Source organism: Colias philodice, chromosome 3, assembly GCF_061535455.1.
Source record: "Colias philodice isolate Cphi_HAF_F1 chromosome 3, ilColPhil1 Martin Lab GWU primary, whole genome shotgun sequence".
NCBI classification, from domain to species: domain Eukaryota; kingdom Metazoa; phylum Arthropoda; class Insecta; order Lepidoptera; family Pieridae; genus Colias; species Colias philodice.
This window is the reverse complement of record NC_143088.1, coordinates 4,628,692-4,649,431: the sequence shown is the minus strand read 5'-3', so window position 1 is coordinate 4,649,431 and position 20,740 is coordinate 4,628,692. Positions and strand designations below refer to the sequence as shown.

The 20,740-nt window shown below is 32.8% G+C and overlaps 2 protein-coding genes across 5 annotated transcripts; both read right to left on the bottom strand.

Moving 5' to 3' along the window:
• Positions 1-806: 806 nt before the first annotated feature.
• SiaT (beta-galactoside-a-2,6-sialyltransferase) lies at positions 807-10,656 on the bottom strand. The gene is made up of 5 exons (XM_089714206.1): positions 9,482-10,656; positions 2,984-3,081; positions 2,643-2,788; positions 2,421-2,551; positions 807-1,347 (listed from the first exon to the last, which is right to left on the bottom strand). Exons 1-5 carry the CDS (start codon positions 10,248-10,250, stop codon positions 1,106-1,108), a joined length of 1,386 nt encoding a protein of 461 aa, XP_089570332.1. The 5' UTR covers positions 10,251-10,656; the 3' UTR covers positions 807-1,105.
• A 2,395-nt stretch (positions 10,657-13,051) lies between these two features.
• On the bottom strand, positions 13,052-20,266 carry LOC149489569 (uncharacterized). 4 transcript variants are annotated; one of them, XM_089714203.1, is made up of 7 exons: positions 19,959-20,265; positions 19,547-19,800; positions 19,374-19,469; positions 18,706-18,786; positions 18,204-18,284; positions 17,272-17,804; positions 15,287-16,758 (listed from the first exon to the last, which is right to left on the bottom strand). In XM_089714203.1, the coding sequence occupies exons 1-6, from the start codon at positions 20,051-20,053 to the stop codon at positions 17,575-17,577; spliced, it is 837 nt and encodes a 278-aa protein (XP_089570329.1). In that variant the 5' UTR covers positions 20,054-20,265; the 3' UTR covers positions 15,287-16,758; positions 17,272-17,574. The 4 variants fall into 4 exon arrangements, with proteins under 4 accessions (XP_089570328.1, XP_089570331.1, XP_089570330.1 ...); XM_089714205.1 differs by lacking the exon at positions 18,204-18,284 and having other exon boundaries at positions 15,286-16,758; positions 19,959-20,266; XM_089714204.1 differs by lacking the exon at positions 18,706-18,786 and having other exon boundaries at positions 15,286-16,758; positions 19,959-20,266.
• Positions 20,267-20,740: the final 474 nt, after the last annotated feature.

Below are 20,740 nucleotides of genomic sequence, written 5' to 3'. Positions count from 1 at the left end.
AAGGTCAAGTTTATCATTTGATAGGATCCCTTTTGCCTGAAGGCCAACCTAAGTTTCTTTAAATATATTTTGTATTCGACTACGACGAATAATCGAATACAAGAAATCAATATTTCTCGAATTTAAAACTGAACTCATTTCACAATTTTAGAACATGTTAATTCATCAGGTTAATCCGTATATATGCGTTTTAAATCGACATTAGAAGCTTTTCCTCAAGATGGTGATATTAATATAAAATTGGTATAAATGCCGATAGACGGAAGTCTATCAGCACTCAGGAATTCCCTGAGCGTGTTATAACGCCCAGGCCGCAGTATTACAATTTTTCCTACAGTAGGGCGACGAATGTATTTTCGCATAGCAACGGAGGGGAACTCGTGGGGGGTAAAGTGACGCGGGCCACGTACCACAAACATGTTTAGTTTGTGGTACCGAGCGCGAAAGAAAGTCATCGTGTTTTTAGTAAAGTTACTATGTAAACTAACGTAATTTATTACTTAGGTACATATTCTATAATGGTGCGCTCAAACTGTTAATCTACATTTAATTTAGATTATTATTTTAATTACTAAGAAATGTAGAATTTAAATCACATTCATTCATGTTTTCCTCAGATATTCGATGTCTATGATTTTCGATGATTTTAAGATTTTCTTATCAGAGTATTCAATTTTAATGTAGTTAAATTTTATAAGAGACAATTAAGAACATTCAAAAATAAAGTGTCACGTATTTTTTTTAAACGACGAATGACGAAAAACGACCGAATCGCGGACGAAGTCGCGGGCAACAGCTAGTCAACAATAATATTGTAATGGAGTATTGCGTATTTATTTTTAACACAAGACAGAAAACATTACAACTGCTCTGGATATGAAATATCAATGCAGTGGCAGTTAACATAAATTCCAACTCTACATAAATATTGAATCATCTTCTATTGATAATAACTATGGATAATAATAAAATAAAATGTCTCGATAGAGCTTGATAACTGCACCCAAATAAAGTCATAACACAGTTAAAACAAAACATAGACGTATCGTGATCAAAGTATGCTATATTTATACTGTAAACAAAACTAATTAACTCTTTCATACTATCAATCACACACCCGTCCATACCCTGGTATATCAATATACCCTCTCTGAAACACATCCGTATCAGAATTATCCCGTATCCTCTCAGCCAAGGCCTTCTCCTGTGCCAGAGGATGCCAAGCCCCGAGGGTGCAGCCAGCGTCTTCATTGGAGAGGTAGTAGTGACAACGTCGCGTCGCACGCACTGAAGGTACGTACTCGAACACGCGGACGCGGTTGCAACGGTGGAGCGCGAACCAGATACCTGGAAATTAAAGTTTTTCCGTAGTAATAATAAGAGGGCGAATAAAAACAAGTTCTACACTTGTTTTATTGGCCCTCCTAACAATCAGCAGCGTTGGGCGAGTAGAGGCAATCACGATAGTGTAGAATAGGGTTGTAACGGAACTCCACCTCCGCCTCCGTTACTGCGGAACTTCCGCAAAGAATTTAACCTCCGCCTCCGCATCCGCATCCGCAAAATTTATGCGGAGTCATATCGGAAGTTCATTTACGATCAAAAACAACGCGCAAGGAGCAACGCTAGGCGACGCCGCCGCTCGGCTGCGTGTTTTCAAGTGAGATGGTCGAGAGTTTGCTTAAGCCGCGGGAACACGGCCAAGCGGGTGATGGGAGTGTGAATCATATAACATTAAATATAAAGTTTTTGCTCCCATAGTTCGCATTTACTTATCGGCGCCACTAAGTTCAGTGCCAAGCGAACAGTTATTTAGTGCTGCTGGTTTAATTAACGAACCCTTGAGAAACCGCTTAGAAGGCGAAAAAGCCGCAAAGCTTTTGTTCGTAAAATATAATTTGCCTCTTGTCAATTTTGATTACTAAGATGAATCATGAACATGTATGTATAATTGTACACATTATATACATATACTATAAATAAATGTTGCTGACTCTATTAATCATAAATTTATTTATATATTTTCCCAACAAATTTCACCTCCGCCTCCGCCTCCGTTAACCTCCGCATCCGCCTCCGCCTCCGCTAAGTAGGCCTCCGTTACAACCCTAGTGTAGAATGCCTAATATCTATGATCGGTCGTCATTGTGGATGATTATTCGTAATCGCCCTAATGCCAACGCTCTCGATTGTAAAGAGTAATTAATACTTAATTAAAATTATATTTAAAAAAACGGAAAGCTTACGATTAGAATGTTTTTACTTTTATAAAATAATAAAATACTACTTATTTGAATAACAAAGAGTAATAATAACATTTTAACAGTATTTGCTTGTATGGTAAGCTCCTCAAAAAGATTTGTATAAATTATAAATTGTAATTTTGCGATGGATATTACATAAAACATTAAAAACTCTACCTATGAAACCCGAAGACGGGGGATTCCTCCTCAACCTGTAGGGCGATGAATCTTGTAGTACAGTCCATAATTTCCACAGTACCAATGGGTTAAGTAAATGCACATCAGCGTTTGGCCTATCCTTCAACAACCTGAAAAAAAGTTATTTATTTAAATATTTTTTTTTATATGGTGGCAAAAAAATACTTGACGAAAAATTTTAAACATAATATGAAAACTTACTTTTTATACACCGAAAATAGTGGAAAATCTGGGTGATCATACCAGTCTCGGAGACTAGAGGAAAAATTCGCAGGATCCCAAATTAGTATGGATACATTTTTGTAAAGAGAATCTTCCAGAAATCGAAACTCTGGCTTTGCTACAACCTGTAAATTAAATATATCTATTATTTTGTGTTAATAACAAAAAATATTAGAAACATGCGTAATTTTTGAAATAACTGATGAAATCTTGTAATTGAAGTATTTTCTATGAAAAATGTGGAAATTTGAAAATAAAATATTACTTTTTGTAGCTCTATTAAATAATTCAGAAAGTGTAATAGTAAAAATAACACTTACTTGTGAGTTAAGAATACGGAAGGTAGTTTTAGATCCCACGTCTTCGGTATAATTTTCAGTTGGCGCGTTGTTGAACCTGAGCACCATATCGTGTGAATCTGAAATTTTAAATTATATTTTGTACATTTAGTCATAAATAAAAAAGGAAGTATCTTTAATTCTCATAAACTTAAATGCTTCCAAATTGTAAAAGCTGCTTTCAGCATATCTCTAGCCTCTACCCCGGATGCTCTCGTAAAATATGAGAAAAAAGGAAATTTGACATGACGTGAATTAAGATCCTCAGAAGATAAAATATTACAAATTTTAATTACAATTTTATGGTCGTAAATCGCTTAGATATAATATTATTTTGTTACAAATAATTTTACACGAATAGAGTACCTATTATTTCATTTGCACTCATAAGTTAAACTTCAATAAAAGTATCATTCGTTCAAAACAACAATAAATCAATTTCATAATAACATAGGGTTTGATTATCGTTATATTTTAAATTTAATTAGTGGCATTGTTGCGTTTTTTACTTGGAGAATAAAATTAAATAATCCACACATGCAGTACATTGCAAGAAAGCGGAACAATGGAAGTAAACAACGCGATTAACAATAAAAGACTTTATAATTACATCTGATTATTATCTATTATTGAGTGAAACGTTCACTTTTTTCTTATAGAACTTATCCTTGACCTATGTTCTTGATTAGCTGATCATTGTACTTAAATACGATCTGATAGCGCTCTCTCAGTTGTTACATATTTTGTAGATGTTTTATCAAATTAATTGTATGGGGGTGGTGGGGGGTTAGTTATACCTATATTGCTAGTTAATTTAACTTAAGATTCTGTTTGAATTCAGTGAATTTATTTTTAGGTACTGAAATACAGCTCTGTAAATTTTAGCATAATATAAGTATCAAGTCTTAGATACAATACCTACAAACAGTGTCTTTTTTAGTAACAAACCACCAAAAGATTATCCTGAAGTAGTTAGAAGTACAATCAATAAATAATTAATAAAAACATCTATTTAAAATTTAAATATGTACGTCAACGTGTAAACTGTTCTACATGTACAATGTACCTACGTGATTTCAGATTGTGTTTAAGAAAACAAATAATATTACCTAGATACTTATTATTGTTAGTTTCTAATACCTACAAGTGAAATCAATAGGTACCTACATAATAATAATTATTAGTAATGCCACGTGGAAGACGACAGTTTAAAATGGCACAAATCAAAGCTAACGATGAAACCGTTAAATAATGTTTGTGATACATTATTAATGGTTTTAATTGTCTGAAGCAATTCTATTGTGTGCAGAAATCGTCACCATTTGTGACATTTGTTATACATCTTAATTACCCACTCTAGAACTTTAGCCATTTTGTTTTCCGAACAAATTGAAAAAACATATAACAAATAAATACCTAATAACACGAGGTAATTGCAGCCGATAGATTGGTGCAATTATGTAGCAAATTATAGTTTTCAATTTTTTATAAATTGTGCAATAACTTTGTTGAAACAATTGCTAAAATTGCGTTTTAAACAGAAATCTACAATTATAAAATTAGACGTTATCTTCTGCATATTATATTCTCGGCTTAACAAGTAGCCGATCTAAACTTATACAATTTCTAAACAATACCTATTAAATGTGGATAATATTATAATATTAAAAAGTAAGGAAAGTACTTGTAGTCGAAACGCTGATCCTAAATCGTGCGAGGGTACGTGACCGTATGACATACTCACTGCAAATAATGAAGAGACCATATCACTTCTTCGAAAGCTTATAAGACAAATGCATATACTGGTATTATCCTATAATAATTCATTGTAATATTTGCACAAAAATATAGGGACACCTAAAAAAAATATAATAAATGTATATATTCTAATTATTACTAGGTACCTACATATTTACTTGTTCAAATTATTAACACTACAAGCTTATTTCTATTCCGTGTGAGTATACATTGAAAATCGCAATACAAATATTAATTACACATAAACTAATTGAATCAAACGATTACAATTTACATCAAAGAAATATCTTGCATCTAAATTACATTAATCGCTAATTACTATTAAAATTTATTTATTTAAGGCTGTCCATAACTAGTTATATTTTATTCATGACAATTAATGTCGATGCTAGGAATTTAAGGTACGTCATTATTTACGTAGCATTTTTCAAAGGTAAAGAAGCAGTAAAATTCATGAGAAGGCGGCTCATGTATGTCCAACAATGTATGTTCAAAACAATTTTTTATTCGTAATAAATGTTGAGGCACGTGTTTGATGCCTAGGCTATAATTTATCACAGCTTTCGAGAAAGGACAAAGACCAAGCATGCGGTTGCGGTGACTAATACGATGAAACTTAAATAAAATTATTTGTGAAATGATTCATCGTAAACCTCGTTTTTGTGTGCCGTACCTACGTTAGTGATTTGTATTTTGCGTACTCTGGAAACGAGTATTATGGGAATGTGAACGAGGTTTACCTTACTGATTTTAGAGGCAGTAATAGCGACAAACAGGTATAGGTCGTGACGTTACAATGTTATTAAAATATTAACAGCTGTAATGACTCTACTAAATTACTACAAAGCCTACTATCAATACGTCACATATATAAATATTTTTAAGTATTAACCATTTTAATAAAATTGCAGAACTCACAGTATAACAAAATAATGTTGAGTGAAATGAAAGGTTAATTTTTATTCAATCACTGAACTTTACTATCTCCAATTTTTAGAGAAAACTTGTATCCATTGACAACCACATAAATAATAACTCATTTCTTTCAATAATTAATATTTTCAGCTTTTTTCAGCGACTACTCCGAAACAATGTCATTAAAAATTCTCTACAAGTAGGAACATTTATAAGTTATAACATAGGTAAGTATATGTGCCTATCTGATTTCGTACAGTTATTATGTAAAAAAACCTGCATCAAAACGCCCCGAGTAAAAGCAAGTATGATTCCGGCCTTATTCTCTGATTTGTCTTATATAAACACACTAATTTTACATAAATAAGACTCTGGCGCCGCCAATGGCGCCGTATCATTTGTTTCCAACTACCATATCAGCATATCCGATGGCCGTGCATTTCTGAGGGCTTAGATCGTGATAATCATGAATAAATCAACCCATCTGCGCATAACAAGACATTCCACATACCTTACTGGTATTCACATAATTATATCGAATATTAATTTAAACATGAATGAAAATTATGCAATATAATTTCCCCATAATTTCATACAACATATATGTATCGTATAAGCGCTTTTGCTCATAAATTTTAATAGGCGGTTTGAAAAAATAGAGCTCCTGAACATTTTAATAGTAAACTGTCTTCGAATAATAAATGCAGAAAATAAAGTCATGAATATCATGAGGACTTACATATGCATATTGTACGTTGGGAATATACATCATATCTTGAAAATAAACTCATAAGAAGGTATTAGAACTATGTACGTAATTTGCTTGAATTATGACTTTTAATAATATTGTGTAATAATATTTCCAACAATAAAATTCATAAATATTCAGTAAGTATAATATTTGATTACCTACTTCTCAGCACAACGGTGATTGATATATCTTATAAATTACAACAGATAATAATGATAGAAAAAGGTTTAAACTCAAAAAATTGAACAAGAAGACTAAGCGAACATTTCCTGCTATGCCATTTGGACTGATAATCCCTATCTCTTTATATAAAAAAATAAATCTCTATTTCCCTTGGTCACGGCATCATCCGTGGACGACTGGACCGATTTCGATAATTCTTTTTTTATAATATTCCTTGAAGTACGAGGATGGTTCTTATGGAGATAAATCGTAAACATACAATCAAAAAGCGAAGCCAGGGAGGACCGATAGTTGATTAAAAAAAACATAACATACTTTAGAAAATCAAATTAGATGGGTTGTAGTTATCTAAGTATATATAAAAAAAACCATATCAATAGTAGACGATTTTACCTCATTACAATTTTATTGTGTGCAATATCACGATCCTATTTATTAGCATCATATGAGTAAGCGATACTAAAACATTCTGTAATTCGCATACGATTTGGGCCGTTCTTCGAAAGCTGCTCGTTGCGCATGACAATGCCTTCACAAAGCCAAGATCCGATGCGATAACTGCACAACGGTCGATCACCCATCGCCACACATAGTCACTCACACCTACTACAACCACTAAATTTAAATAAATATTGCTAAAAGACTAAGTTTCGAACGCGAAGCTACTTCTAATCTTCGCTGAAGAATTTATGACTTATGCAAAGACCAGCTGGTAGTTATGATGTCGACGGTATAGACCTAGGTACTCATCGACCGAATCTCGGATGTCTGATGATGATGTTTTTTTTTTTCAAAAATGCAATTTATCTATTTCAAGCAATGGCATATTCAGGCAGATTACCTAAACATCTTTATTTTTAAGATAAAAGTGATATTTAATATTTATTATGGATCCTAAACACGAGATTTTGTGTTAGGTACCTACTATTAATGGCTTGAATTTTGTGTGCATGCGAATTAGAACCTGGATTGAAACAATTGATTTTAACAAACCTGTGAATCATCAAAGAGCCTGTACCGGCTTAGTTCCGCGAAATGGTGGTGCCAAACAATTACGATAGCATTGTATACGTAGTAGATATTATATCGTATAGTCTGTGGCATGGCACTTTCCTAAACGTTAAAAAATAATTCTGGGTCGGAAAAATAGATAAATACGTGTATCAAGAATTTGATCACATATTTTATTCACTATTTATTGCAGTCGTGGAATACTTAAATCATTTCTAAGTGTTTGTGATTCATAACCAGTATTTCTAGTTATTATTAATTATATATATAGATAATTATTGTCTACGTCATGGCCGAGCAAGAGCAACGTGTGTTCATCTGCATCAATAAGCATAATTTGTCCATTGATCTGAACGCTAGGTAGGTATATGTAAATCTTCGGATGAACTTTGTAGAGAAGCTGCTTAATATGTTAATACAAAGTTATACATATAATGTGTGTTATTTATTATAGTTATACATATAGTTATTCATGTAATTTATTTGCGGACGATTTATCAATAACTATTCCAAACTCAAATACTCACATTACACATGATGACGAAATTAATATGACTATACAAAAAGTAATGAAATGGATGACATCTAATAATTTGACACTAAACATAAATAAAACAAAAATCATTAATTTTAGAAATTATGGTAATCAACCTAGACATCATAAAATATTTCATGAAGGAATTAAAATCGAACAAGTAGATGAAACAACTTTCCTAGGTATTGTTCTGGATGCTCACTGTAACTGGAAGAGCCACGTAAGTATCGTGTGCTCGCGTATTAACAAATTCGCCTTTGCATTGAGAAGGCTCAGGGACTAGTAAATCAGCAAACCGCGATAACAGCATATCACGCATACGTCGCATCTATTCTAAGGTATGGCCTAATTTTATGGGGTAACTCCACTGATATCAATAGAGCTTTTATAGCTCAAAAAAAATGTATTCGAGCTTTGTGTGATGTTGGGCCACTAGAGAGCTGTAGACCTCTTTTTAAAAAACTTAAAATCATGACCCTTGTTTCGTTATATATTTTTCAAATTGGTATTTTTGTTAAAAGTAATCCACATTGGTTTTTAAAAGCGAATGAATGTAGTCTTTTTCCGTCCCGAGATAAAGAAAAACTCATGTTACCGATGTGCAAAACTGCTTTATATCGCAAAAGCTGTCATTTTATGATTATTAAAATTTATAATGCCATACCAAAATTAATACGCGAATTACCAATTGCATTGTTTAATAAAAGACTAAAAAAATGGCTTATTGACGGAACATTTTATAATTTAAATGAGTTTTTCTCTACCCAGACATGAGAATTATTATTATCTAAATATCTATTATCGGTTTATTATCATTATTTATTATTATATATATATATTTTTTTTAAACGCTGACTTTTTAAAACTGTGACATTAGAATAATTATTTAGACATAATTTTATTAGGTATTTAATCGAATTAGTTCAATGTATTTTAATTAAGTCAAATTAATTTTCTAATGTATCAATATGTTATAAACTATACGATTGCATGCCAGTTCAGATGGCGAACACTGTTACGCAATACTTTGTAATACAAAACATCTAATGTACGTGTTCTAGCAATTAATAAATGAATGAATGAATAATAAATAAATGAATGAATGTGAAAAAATGGATTAAAATTAATTGAATTAAAAAAAGTCATAGATTCCTTTCGATAGCCAAGTTCGATCTGGTCTCGATATCTGACAATATAGCTAATGAATTAATATGTAAGTACCCACTTCACACACAAAAAGATAATTTTAAAGTTTACTGCATTGACATAACTATAAGACGTATAATAGGTATAGTGTATTAAAAGGTTTCATAAATTATTGACCTACCTATAAATTCGCCAAATCTAGAATTTCTCAATGCTCCGGCACTTGTTACGACGGCACACATGTTGAAAGATCGGTGTTCTTGCAAAGGAAATTTAGGAATTTGATATCCATGGCTTGCAAAAGGTTCATCATTAGCAGTCACAGTTGTTACATCAACATCTCTCAGTGCACACAATATTTCTTTTCGTGTATTCTTCCTCGAACTTCCCCTCTCGTATTTAACATCGTACGTATTCTGACTATCTAATCCTGACGTAAATATTTTGCTGTCGCTCATCAGCACTCGATGGAATTCCTTTAATAACAACTCTTTGAATTCTCTTGTTTGATCGTCACATTCTGAGGTTCCAAAATCGGCACATTCATATTTATCACTATCAAATTCCAAAATAGGTTTGTGTATATTAGGAAACCTTGGTCTACCGTGGCTTTTAAGAATAATATTAACGGACGGTCGATCTGATGTAACTTTCTGTTTACTAGATTGTACAAACTGATTAGTCTTGAGAACCACTGACCTTCGTGACTTCCGAAATGCATCACTAAACAGTGACTGATTAAACAATTGATGGAAACTAAATTTATCAGGATAGGTTTCTTGAAAATGTAAACGGGAACTTCTTCTTTGAACATTTACTTGCGATTCACTAAACAGCCTTTGCCTTTCTATACTCATCCAATATTGCGACCAGATTAAATATAAATAACCGCACATTCCAAAACATAATAAATTTATAAAAATCCACACGGACATTGCTGCTGCTTTCATTGTTCTAGTAGCTATTGGTACAATATAATATTTAACTATAACTTTGATGGCATCATAATTTTAAAAACTTAATAATGATAATATTGCATGGGAAATCATTTTGGATTATCATATAATTTTACACTACTTTGGAGCTACACTGAGGCAATAGTATCCAAGGGCGGACCACGATCAGCTGATAGTTACACGCATGCGTAAAACAAGTCCAATATTTATGTACCCTATCCATCTTCTTTAAAAATAAGCCTGACCTTGCAATAAATTTATAATCTCTGTTACTTCCTGTTTATTTTCAAAAGCTCCCATCCTTATACAGTTTCCTTAGCGATCACTCTGTTCGTAGTTCGTAGAAAAATTATGCTAAATACAGTGATACAATTTTGAATTTCGCGCGCAATGGAAAGCATACAGCACCACTAAGAGCACCACAGAGACCACAGAGCAAGTAATATAGTAATACAGCACGTTCATTCTCCCTCTACGTCATAGAGGAATAATGTATAGCTGAGACTCTACGTACAGCACGCAATTTGTACTGCTTCGTTTAAATTTTCAATAAGAAGTTGTACACAACGGATTGCCAGAGCGTAATAATATAATTGTCACAACAACTCGACAGAATTTAAATGGACTCTAATATAATAAGAAATATACGATTAAGTGCAAAATTGACTGAAAATTTATTTTATTCGCTGCAAAGGATTCGAATTTAATATGACAAATAATTGAATGCTTGCAGCTATATAAAGGTACTTTTCCACCAAAAATGTAAAAGGATGTGTAGCGAGGAATGTGTTTGTAAATAACCAATAGCACAGACTAATAATAATATACTACGTATACAACCAAGAGTATTGTTTTAAAAGCTAAACACTTCAAACTAAATGAAGCTAATTAATCCTCGAACGTTATTGGTGGAAATGCACCCTTGAAGTGATCCCGAAATCCCGAATAAATAAAAATGCCGGATTTTAACTGGTAGTATCTTATATTTTAATTCAAAATTTCGGTTTTATGGATTAAAAATTGATCTGTAAGATAAATAATAATTCTACTAATATTATAAATGCGACAGTTTGTGAGTATGGATGGACGTGCTTACATCCATTTTCAGGAAATTTTGCCACGCACATAAAGGGTTACCTGGATTAACATATCTAGCATATCATAGTTTTTATCCCGGAAATCCCACAGGAATGGGAAATTTGGCTTGCATTAGCATATATGTTACAAATTAATTACATTTCAATAACATCATCTACCCAGTTTTAACAATCCAAGAATTTTATAATGATCTATATCAATTTATTTTTCTAAGCTGTTTATCCTCACCATGAAAAGATAAGTAGGTACTTGTGTCTTTTTATTTATATTGAAAATTTTCCGTATTTTAAAATATGGAGCAATAAAAAAAATTAAGTGTTTTGTTAGGTTTTATTCCTGCATATACAATTGACTATATGATCATTTACTAAACCACAAGCCTGCATATATGCATAACAGATTGTAGAACCAACATACTTAAATCCTTGTTTTTTTAATGAGCCTGATAAATTTTTTGATATTTCTGTCTCCGATGGTACCTCCTGGATAGACTTCCAACTATTTATTATTGGTTTATTATCTACAAAATTCCAAATAAAATCTGAAAAATCTACACCCTTATTTTGCATTTCTATATAACATCGAGCATTATTAATAATTGCTTCTATTTTTCCTTTATGTCTCACAATACCTGTATTGGTTAACAAATCTTGGACATCAGTATCTTTGAGAAGAATAATTTTATAGGGATCAAAGTCATGGAAAAGTTCATTGTAGTTCTGCCTCTTCTTCAGAATTGTTATCCATGATAAGCCAGCTTGTTGTCCTTCCAAGCAGAGCATTTGGAACAGTTTTTGACTATTATATTCAGGTATTCCCCACTCTTCATCATGATATTCAACATATAAGGGATCATTGCTTACCCAGCTACATCTCACTATATCTTTTCTTGAATTATTCATTTTCGTGAATATTTTATTATAAAACGAAGGTAGCTTATTATTCAATTTAATAGAGGGTAATTACTGGAATATTCATAATAAAAATCTTCTTGCAATATTATAACTTGTAGGTAATGCACAAACTTTTAAATGTCTTAAGGCTTTATTGTGTAAAGATCATAATATAATATATAGATATGAAACTTATAAAATAATCATTGTTCTAAGGCGGTGCCCTCAGCAGTTGTTTTGAAATTTGAATACAAAAATCAAAATACATAGTAAACAAATAAATGCACTTAAAATTTAAATGTCATATTGACAAATGACAATTTGATTTCTTTTTTACTTCACACTGACAAAACACGAAGACTTTTTGTCATACATAAGAAAAAACAATTGTTCTCTCTATTACCGGTTTTCTGTTGTGGTTCTTCCTGTACATTCATAATATTATATTCGGCTATGGACATCACAGTTCACGGGCTGTGGACAGGACACATTCGGCAGAATCTTAATCTTAATACTATTATAAAGGCGAAAGTTTGTAAGGATGTATGGATGTATGGATGTATGGATGTTTGTTACTCTTTCACGTAAAAACTACTGAACCGATTACAATGAAATTTAGCACACATATAGAGGGTAACTTGGATTAACACATAGGATAGGTTTTATCCCGGAAATCCCACGGGAACGGGAACTATGCGGGTTTTCCTTTGAAAACGCGGGCGAAGCCGCGGGCGGAAATCTAGTCCGTCTATAATGGAATCAAGAAGGGCAATAGACAAAAAGCAAACTTTGTGGTACTTCTTTACATTTAACATTTAATGGGCTCTCTTCACGAAGGGCAGCGTTTCAGCACGTTTAAGCGAGAAGAGGCAATCACGATAATGTAGAGGGCCTAAAAATGTCTTTGATCGGCCGTCATTGTAGATATTTATTCATAATCGCCGTAATGGCGGCGAACATCGACGATCATTTTTTGGACAATGCTGCCCATTGTGAAGAGGGTCCGTATAAGCATAGTAAAAAGAGAGAAGTAGGCCAAATCCCGAGTCTAGGAGCCTAGTACCTAAACTCGCGAGGCGTAGGGTTGTCTCATTTCTCATTGATATTTTTAAAAAGTTTATAATTATACACCGAACTCCCACAGCAATGGCCAACGGTACCAGAGTGATAACCGAGGGACGTTGTGTGCATGCGTACGTACATGAACGGGGGGCGTGACCAAGCGCTCCGCGTACATGCAAACGGCGTGATGTACTTTTGTTCGAAGATAACTTACTTCTCTCTTTTTACTATGTAGTCTATGGGCCCGTAAAGGAAGGAGGAAGGCGGAAAGATAATTATTAAGTAAACTTAAATGGTGGTTATCATTTATTTGTTTTTGGTAGTCAGAGGCTACTAATTTAAAATTTCATTTAATATAATTTACAGTTAAAGTTTAATCATACAGGCTTGGAGTATTTAAATTGATATAACCAGTACAAATCAACCATTTTGGACCCCCGTATATTCTCGCAAGCTTTGATTGGTGATTACACCTATGTGGTTTAATATAACGTCGAGATTCTGATCCATGGATAAAATTCTTCATTAATCTTAAGTTATCATCACTTAAGTTGCCTTCAGATAGTTGTTGTAGAAGGCTTAGATATTCAGGCTTAGACAATTCATTAGAGATACGTTTCATCTAAAAAAACATTGCACTATTAAAACCCCTAAGAATATTCAACTTATTTTTCATTAAATACCCTATGATTTTTCGGTATGTTAGAGACAATATATTATAATTATTAAAATTAACAAAATCTACATTTGAGTCCATATTGCAATGCTGTGTTCCAAACATTTTTAGGGATGATAAATAAAAAAATATTGATACTTATATGTATACTCACAATTATTTTAAGTTGGCCATCGGTTAAAGGCGTTGATATTGGTCCCAGTAATAAGACGCTGCTATTTTGTTGTAACGTTTCTGGATCAACAAATATTAATTCATCGCTTCCATTGCTCTTGATTTCATCATTTATTATTAAAAACATGTATTCATTAGGCTCTTTATTCAAAATGCTTTTGGATGAACTTAAACGATCCAAAATTGAATGAATTTTGGAATCACTTTGTTGTCGCGCTGGAACGGATTTTTTACAGCATAGTGTTTTTAACTGATTAACGAGAACGTCAAAGAGTAATTCTTTCCTTTTATCATCAATGTCGTCGTTAAGGGAATCTTGCGGTAAAACACTTAACAAACTTTTTAACTTTATAAGTGCCTTATAATTAGCATCTTTGTTGACATCCACATCAATTTTTTTATTAACTAATCTAAAGAATGGCATTTGTTGACCATCATCGTTTATATTATTAGCATCGTATTTTTTATTTTTTATTCCCCCAAACTTAGCATTTTTTGTGTTTTTGATACTTGTTTCTTCTAAATTTCTTGAATTGGACCCAACTGCAATCTTAGCAATATCGCTCAAATCATATTCACTTTTCGTAGGTTGCTCACTCAATAACTTTACAAGATCTTCATCAGATAGTTTCGATAATAAATAAGTTGCCTCATCACCTGGAAATTTTTGTATGGTCATGATATTAAAAATTCGAAAGTTTGTTTCTTTTGTTAACTACTGGGCCGATTTGCAGATTATTTCAGTGTTAGATAGTCCAGTGAGGACCAAAAGGAGCTAGCAAGCGGAGCAACGCTAGTATAAAATTAAATAAAAAATAGAGTAGTTGCCTGTTTAGCGGTCTGATGTTTGATATTTTGTTTTATAAATTAGAATTTCTTTTTGGTTCCTACTTTATAATAAAAAAAAAAATATTCAATCTCTCCTATCTAGTTACTTTGTTTCGTCCATTACAAAGTCTTGGAATATTTACCTTCCTTTTTTATTAAAGAAACCTTTGGCAACTGATTCTCATTTGGTAAATAGCTTTTAGATGATATTATTTCAGCCAAATTATTTTCCGGTCCATTATTGTCCATAAAGTATGAAGGTTCATTCAATGAATTCATCGTTATCGCATGATGAAACTAAAAAAACGTATGTATTTATAAATATTACCTACTTTGTATTAATTAATTGTACACAATTTTAAAAGACGCTATAATTTTCAATACTTACCCAAAATACGTTTAATAGGACCGTATAGATTAGGTTGACTAACATTTTACAAAAGTATTAATATTTAAAAATTTCGTAATAATGTCTCGCGTAGAGACCTATAGCTTCATTTCTCATCAGAGACATATTAATACAATTAGGCATAGCTACCATATAATTGTTTACGGAAACGACAAAGAACAAAGTGCTCGTTAAATCTATGTTTATGATTGTGATAAGTCATTCAACCGTGGTATTGGCTTTATGAAAATATACGTACCTACGCATTCAGTTCAGTATGCACATTTTTCATTGTCGTAAATGAATAATCTACATAGCACTGAATGGTACCATAATATTTAAATATCTTCCATGACATAAAATCGTTTGTGTTCTGTTCAAGTTCAAGTCAAATTGTTTGTCATCCATTCTTTCATAAGCTATTTCACTCTAACCCTAGATATTCGGTTTTAAAGTCATCACCTATCAATGTTATCATCAGCACATATACGTTCCATAGAGAGTCCTCCGATGAGGGCTCTGGCCTCAATCTACCACGGTGTCCCGCACTTGGTTGACAGATGGTCGTCATAATTGAATAATTTTTAGATTTTTTTGACATATCGGGTTGTTCACGATGTTTAACTGAATCGTCAATTTGCAGAACGTTCGCGTATCGAACCACCTTACCCAACGGTGAAAGATTTTTTGAAATCGGATTGTAATTCCCGAGATTAGAGCAATCAAACAAACTTGTCTATTATACTTATATTTAATTTATATGTTTACTGTTTAGTATTTATTTACAGTTTACACATTTATACATATTGCTCATTATCATTGGTAACATCAAATATGTACATACGTATTCCAAGTCCTTTACGTAATACATCATGCTGCCATTATATTATTACTTAAAGTTATTGTTTAAACAATAACTATATACTTTTCTTTCATTTTTATTAAGCTATTGCATAGCTTCTATCGCGGGCCTTGAGCGCGGGGACGGAATCGAGAAATTCCATAACGAAAAAACCTCACGCTCCCCACTCCGACGGGCTCGGAGGTGTGGCTTGAAGGCATGCTATGCAATAGCTTTACCGCGGCAGTCCCCGAGTGCCACACGTCTTTTTTTATAATTCGGGTTCACAACCAATGGCATCAATTTATAAATATTTGGAAAACTTCTATTTTACACCTCAGCTTTTTTGATTGCCTAAGGTTCCATTATGTTTTATCTCTGCAGAGATAGGTGTAGGAATAGGGGTCAACTGGCGTCACCATTTTTTTTTAAATAAAATAATTGACGATGTTAGAAATAATCTCTCGGACGCGTTGCAGATTATCCGTTTCTTCTCATTCAGCTATCTCTAATATTAGTCCACTTCTTTACGATTGATTAAGCTGAAAAATATAATTATTATTATATTATATGAGTTCTGTGTATTTATACGAGGATTAACATTAAGCCTACCGAGTCGGAGTGTCTACTATCAGTAACATTATTAAGGAAGTAAGTAGTAACAAATGCTATTTGGAACAATTTGAAGCAACAAGTCTTTGGTTTGCATCAACCGATGAGACCTTACGGCGGAAACCAATTGGATAGACACATAATAACAATAACAGACTAACAAAAGCTATGTTGAATGCGCCTTTGGAATATTTGCTAATAAGTTGCGAATATTTCACCGACCACTTTGAGAATTTTGAGACTACTGACTAGCACAGCAATTTCTATTGTAAGGGATTGTAACTATACTTTAAAAATTAATAATAGATGTGGAATGTGTACAGTCAAAACAACAAGCAACGCATCATCACTGGATTCACAAATTATTTTATTTCTACAGCCGTGCTCCTGGCTAATCTAACGTAAATTCAGATACTATACCTGTTTACAAAGTTACAACTTACCATAATCTTGCCCTTTTGCTCTTCCATTTCTTCAAAATCTTCTTTCAAAATTAAAGATATTTCTCGCCAGGCAATTCTCAAGCTTTTATATTTGTTTTCTAGAGTTTCGAAACATAACTGGCAGTTTTTCGACAAAATAAATTAAATGTTCAATGTCTATACTTTTAGTTTCCATAGCAAGAGAATAGCGAGCGGTTATTCGAAACTCGAAGTCACCGAATTATGTTCATACAATTTTTTTCCATTCCTTTTATTTGGGGAATTTTATGTACATGTGGCTTAAAACCATTAAATTATTTCTACCTACCCTTTCTGTTTGGACGTTTTTATTTTATTTTTCAAGTCAATATTACCATGCTTGCCAGGTTGTCTCTTTCTTTCATTTGCTATTGCATTAACTACAATGGACTTTAGTACAAACGCATCAATGTTTTCGAAATTCAAAGATGAAGATGCCAAATCTTTTAATGTCACATTTGCATTTTGTAATTTTTTTAACAAGCTGTTTTCCCTATAAGTCAGCCCGGTATTATCTGAAAAGAGATAAAAAAAAACCTTTTCATGTTTTATATTATGTAGAAAAAAACCTAGGATATTTTATATTAAAGCTTCATCATCATCAGGCCTTATACGTTCCCACAGCTGGGCCTCCTATGAGGGTACAGACCATAATCTACGATTTCGGCCAAGTACGGGTTGGCAGATGTCACAAATCATCGAAATTTTGATTCTTCGACATGTCAGTTTCCTCATGATGTTTTATTTCACCTTTTGGATAGTGGTGATGTTGAAAAAATCAATTTATTTCCTGCAAGCTTGAATGGTCTCGAAGCACTAAAACTTATGGATTTGAAGTTCAAGATCCTCGCCACTGAGCCACTACTGCAGTTACTAAAGCCTAGGGTGAAAATAATAAAATATGAATTATTTACCTTTTGTAACATTGCAAATTTTTGAACTCTCATTAGTCTGAACCACCACTGCAGCTTGGGGCATTTGAAAAGCAGTTTGAACTGAAATCAATTAATGGAAATATTACTATTTGATGATCAAGTTAATAGGTCATAAGTTACAGTGACAGAAATTCCTTCTTTTTCGTGAATGTTTTTTCATGTTGAAGCAGCCACCTGGCATACAATCAACCATGTTACGGTCAGCTGACTTTGTTTTTTCTTACAAGATACTACATAAACCATAATAATATGACAAATTTTCAAATGAGAGGAAATGACTGCAAAAAAATTTTTTTCTATATGCGTGGGCTGCTACTGCCAGACCCAACAACGGAGTCGCAGCTGACGGCCACAAGTGTTCATAATTTATGTCCCTCATGCATTTTACGAATTTTCACATGAGAGGAAATTGGTCATGAAAATCAGTTATGGACTCGCAAGCCATTAAAGCTTAGGGTGAAGATAATAAAATATGAATTACCTTTTGTTCCATTGCAAATGTTTGAACTCTCATTAGTCTGAACCACCACTGCAGCTTGGGGCATTTGAAAAGCAGTTTGAACTGAAATCAATTAATGGAAATGTTACAAGAACCATTTTGATGATGATGAAGTTAATAGGTCATATTGCTCAAGTGTTAAGTGGAGAGGGAGGCCAACAATACATCAGGCTAAAAAGAGAGGACATTACAAACCTTGCTAAAAGATTCTAATCTAAAACAAATATAACACTGGACTACAAGGGTGGAGTCGTTGGGCGAGCCCCTTGAAACAATATCATGTTCCCGGACGGAGTTCCAAACAATATAAAGGCCAATTGTTACCAAACAGATTGCCTGGTCGCAGTTATATCAAAAAAAAATAGGTCATAAGTGTGATGTACAAATTCAAACTCTTTGATTCTTAATCAATTCAATATTTTAGATGATAGGAGAGAGAATTAATAATTCAAGCCATAGATATTTTTTTCGCCCAATTGGTTAAACTCCTTATTTCAGATTTGGGTTAGATAGATAGCTGATGACAAAAAAAAATTCGCCTCTCAACTCATGACCGATAAAGTACAGTTTAGCCTACAGTTTTATCAATTGTATCAATATCAACACAAATCACCCGAGCAATGACGATGAATAGACAAAATAAAAATTACCTTCAACATTTTTTTTATCACTTAATTTGGTAACTTTAGATAATGCACTACTATCATCTTTTTGTAAGTTGCTGCTGGTGCACTCTATTAGCGGATCTAGAAAAAAATGAAAGGGTATTACAATAATATTTAATCTTTAATAATTATTTTCTTTGACTAAAATAACATAATACCTGTTTTATTTTTTAGTGCTGGTTTTGGCTGTTTACTTAACACATGTAAAGGAAAATCTTTCAGAATTTCGTCTGTAAGCGGAGGATGTGGTAAATCCAATGTTGGTATTGCAGATTTCTTCAAGCGATTTTGTTTACTATTAACAGCATCTTGAGAAAAGTGTAATGAACAAACAAACCTATTTTCGTGAAGCTTTTCAATTGGCACATATACAAGATCCTCTTTGCTAATAAATTTAACCCATAACCGACATCTGAAAAATTAGAGAAGAATAAATGAATATTTTCCAATATCTATATCATATTTTCTCTAGTGTGTCAGATGTTTTTTTAAATACCAACCATTCGCCAAAACAGAGTTAACTGGGACAATTACAATGTAGATTCAGTCTATAAACAACGAAGAACTTACCGGTCTGGATCAAGCGGAAAGCGAAATAAAGAAATATTGGAATTTGGGTACCGCCTTTTGCCGCAAACCACACATTTATAATTTAAATAAGACATCACAATAATGAGTCCCAGGAAATCAGTGCAGGAAATATATTCACAAGTTGTCACAGCTCACAAGTCACCATAGTCCACACTCCACAGGTCACAACACAATTTACCATCGAGATTCGAGCCTTGGAGCTTGGAGCCCTTAGGTATTTTTTTTATATTTATGAGAAACAAAGAGAATATAATCACTACGTTTATGAATCAGTTTATGAGAAATGAGAATTATTAGAGTTTAGACTCGGTACGGTGAAACATGATCCCTATGACACTGACAAGTGCCAGTTATTCCCAAGACACAACCTTGTAATGGCGTCACCTTTAAATTAGAAACGTATTGGAGGCGTCAAAAAATGCCATATTATTACGTAGCTTCATACCATTATAATGATATTCCGTTGGAGTCAACAAATCTTAACATTTACAAGAAATTATTTCAATCTAACTACGTTTACGTCCTGCAAAACTTGCATCGTTTGTAATTTATCGACTAGTATCTAAGACTAGGTATCGATAAACAATTAATGTCGATAATAGAAATGAGTGAATATTTTTAAAATCGAAAAATCAAACCAAAGAGACTACTTCAAATATATACATTTACTTATGGCATAATCAAGAAGCTTATATTATCTAATACACTGGAGATTTCAGTATGAACATTAACTTGTAACAAGAAAATATGACCTTGAATGA

Excerpts from the sequence above, each read along its gene's own strand:
- SiaT (XM_089714206.1), bottom strand. The coding sequence starts at position 10,250 with ATGAAAGCAGCAGCAATGTCCGTGTGGATTTTTATAAATTTATTATGT. Across the intron at positions 2,552-2,642 it reads CTATTTTCGGTGTATAAAAA|GTTGTTGAAGGATAGGCCAA; the intron begins GTAAGTTTTCAT and ends ACTTTTTTTCAG. Across the intron at positions 1,348-2,420 it reads CCCGTCTTCGGGTTTCATAG|GTATCTGGTTCGCGCTCCAC; the intron begins GTAGAGTTTTTA and ends TTTAATTTCCAG.
- LOC149489569 (XM_089714202.1), bottom strand. The coding sequence starts at position 15,420 with ATGTTAGTCAACCTAATCTATACGGTCCTATTAAACGTATTTTGG. Across the intron at positions 15,285-15,375 it reads TCCTATTAAACGTATTTTGG|TTTCATCATGCGATAACGAT; the intron begins GTAAGTATTGAA and ends ACGTTTTTTTAG. Across the intron at positions 13,932-14,139 it reads ATGGCCAACTTAAAATAATT|ATGAAACGTATCTCTAATGA; the intron begins GTGAGTATACAT and ends ATGTTTTTTTAG.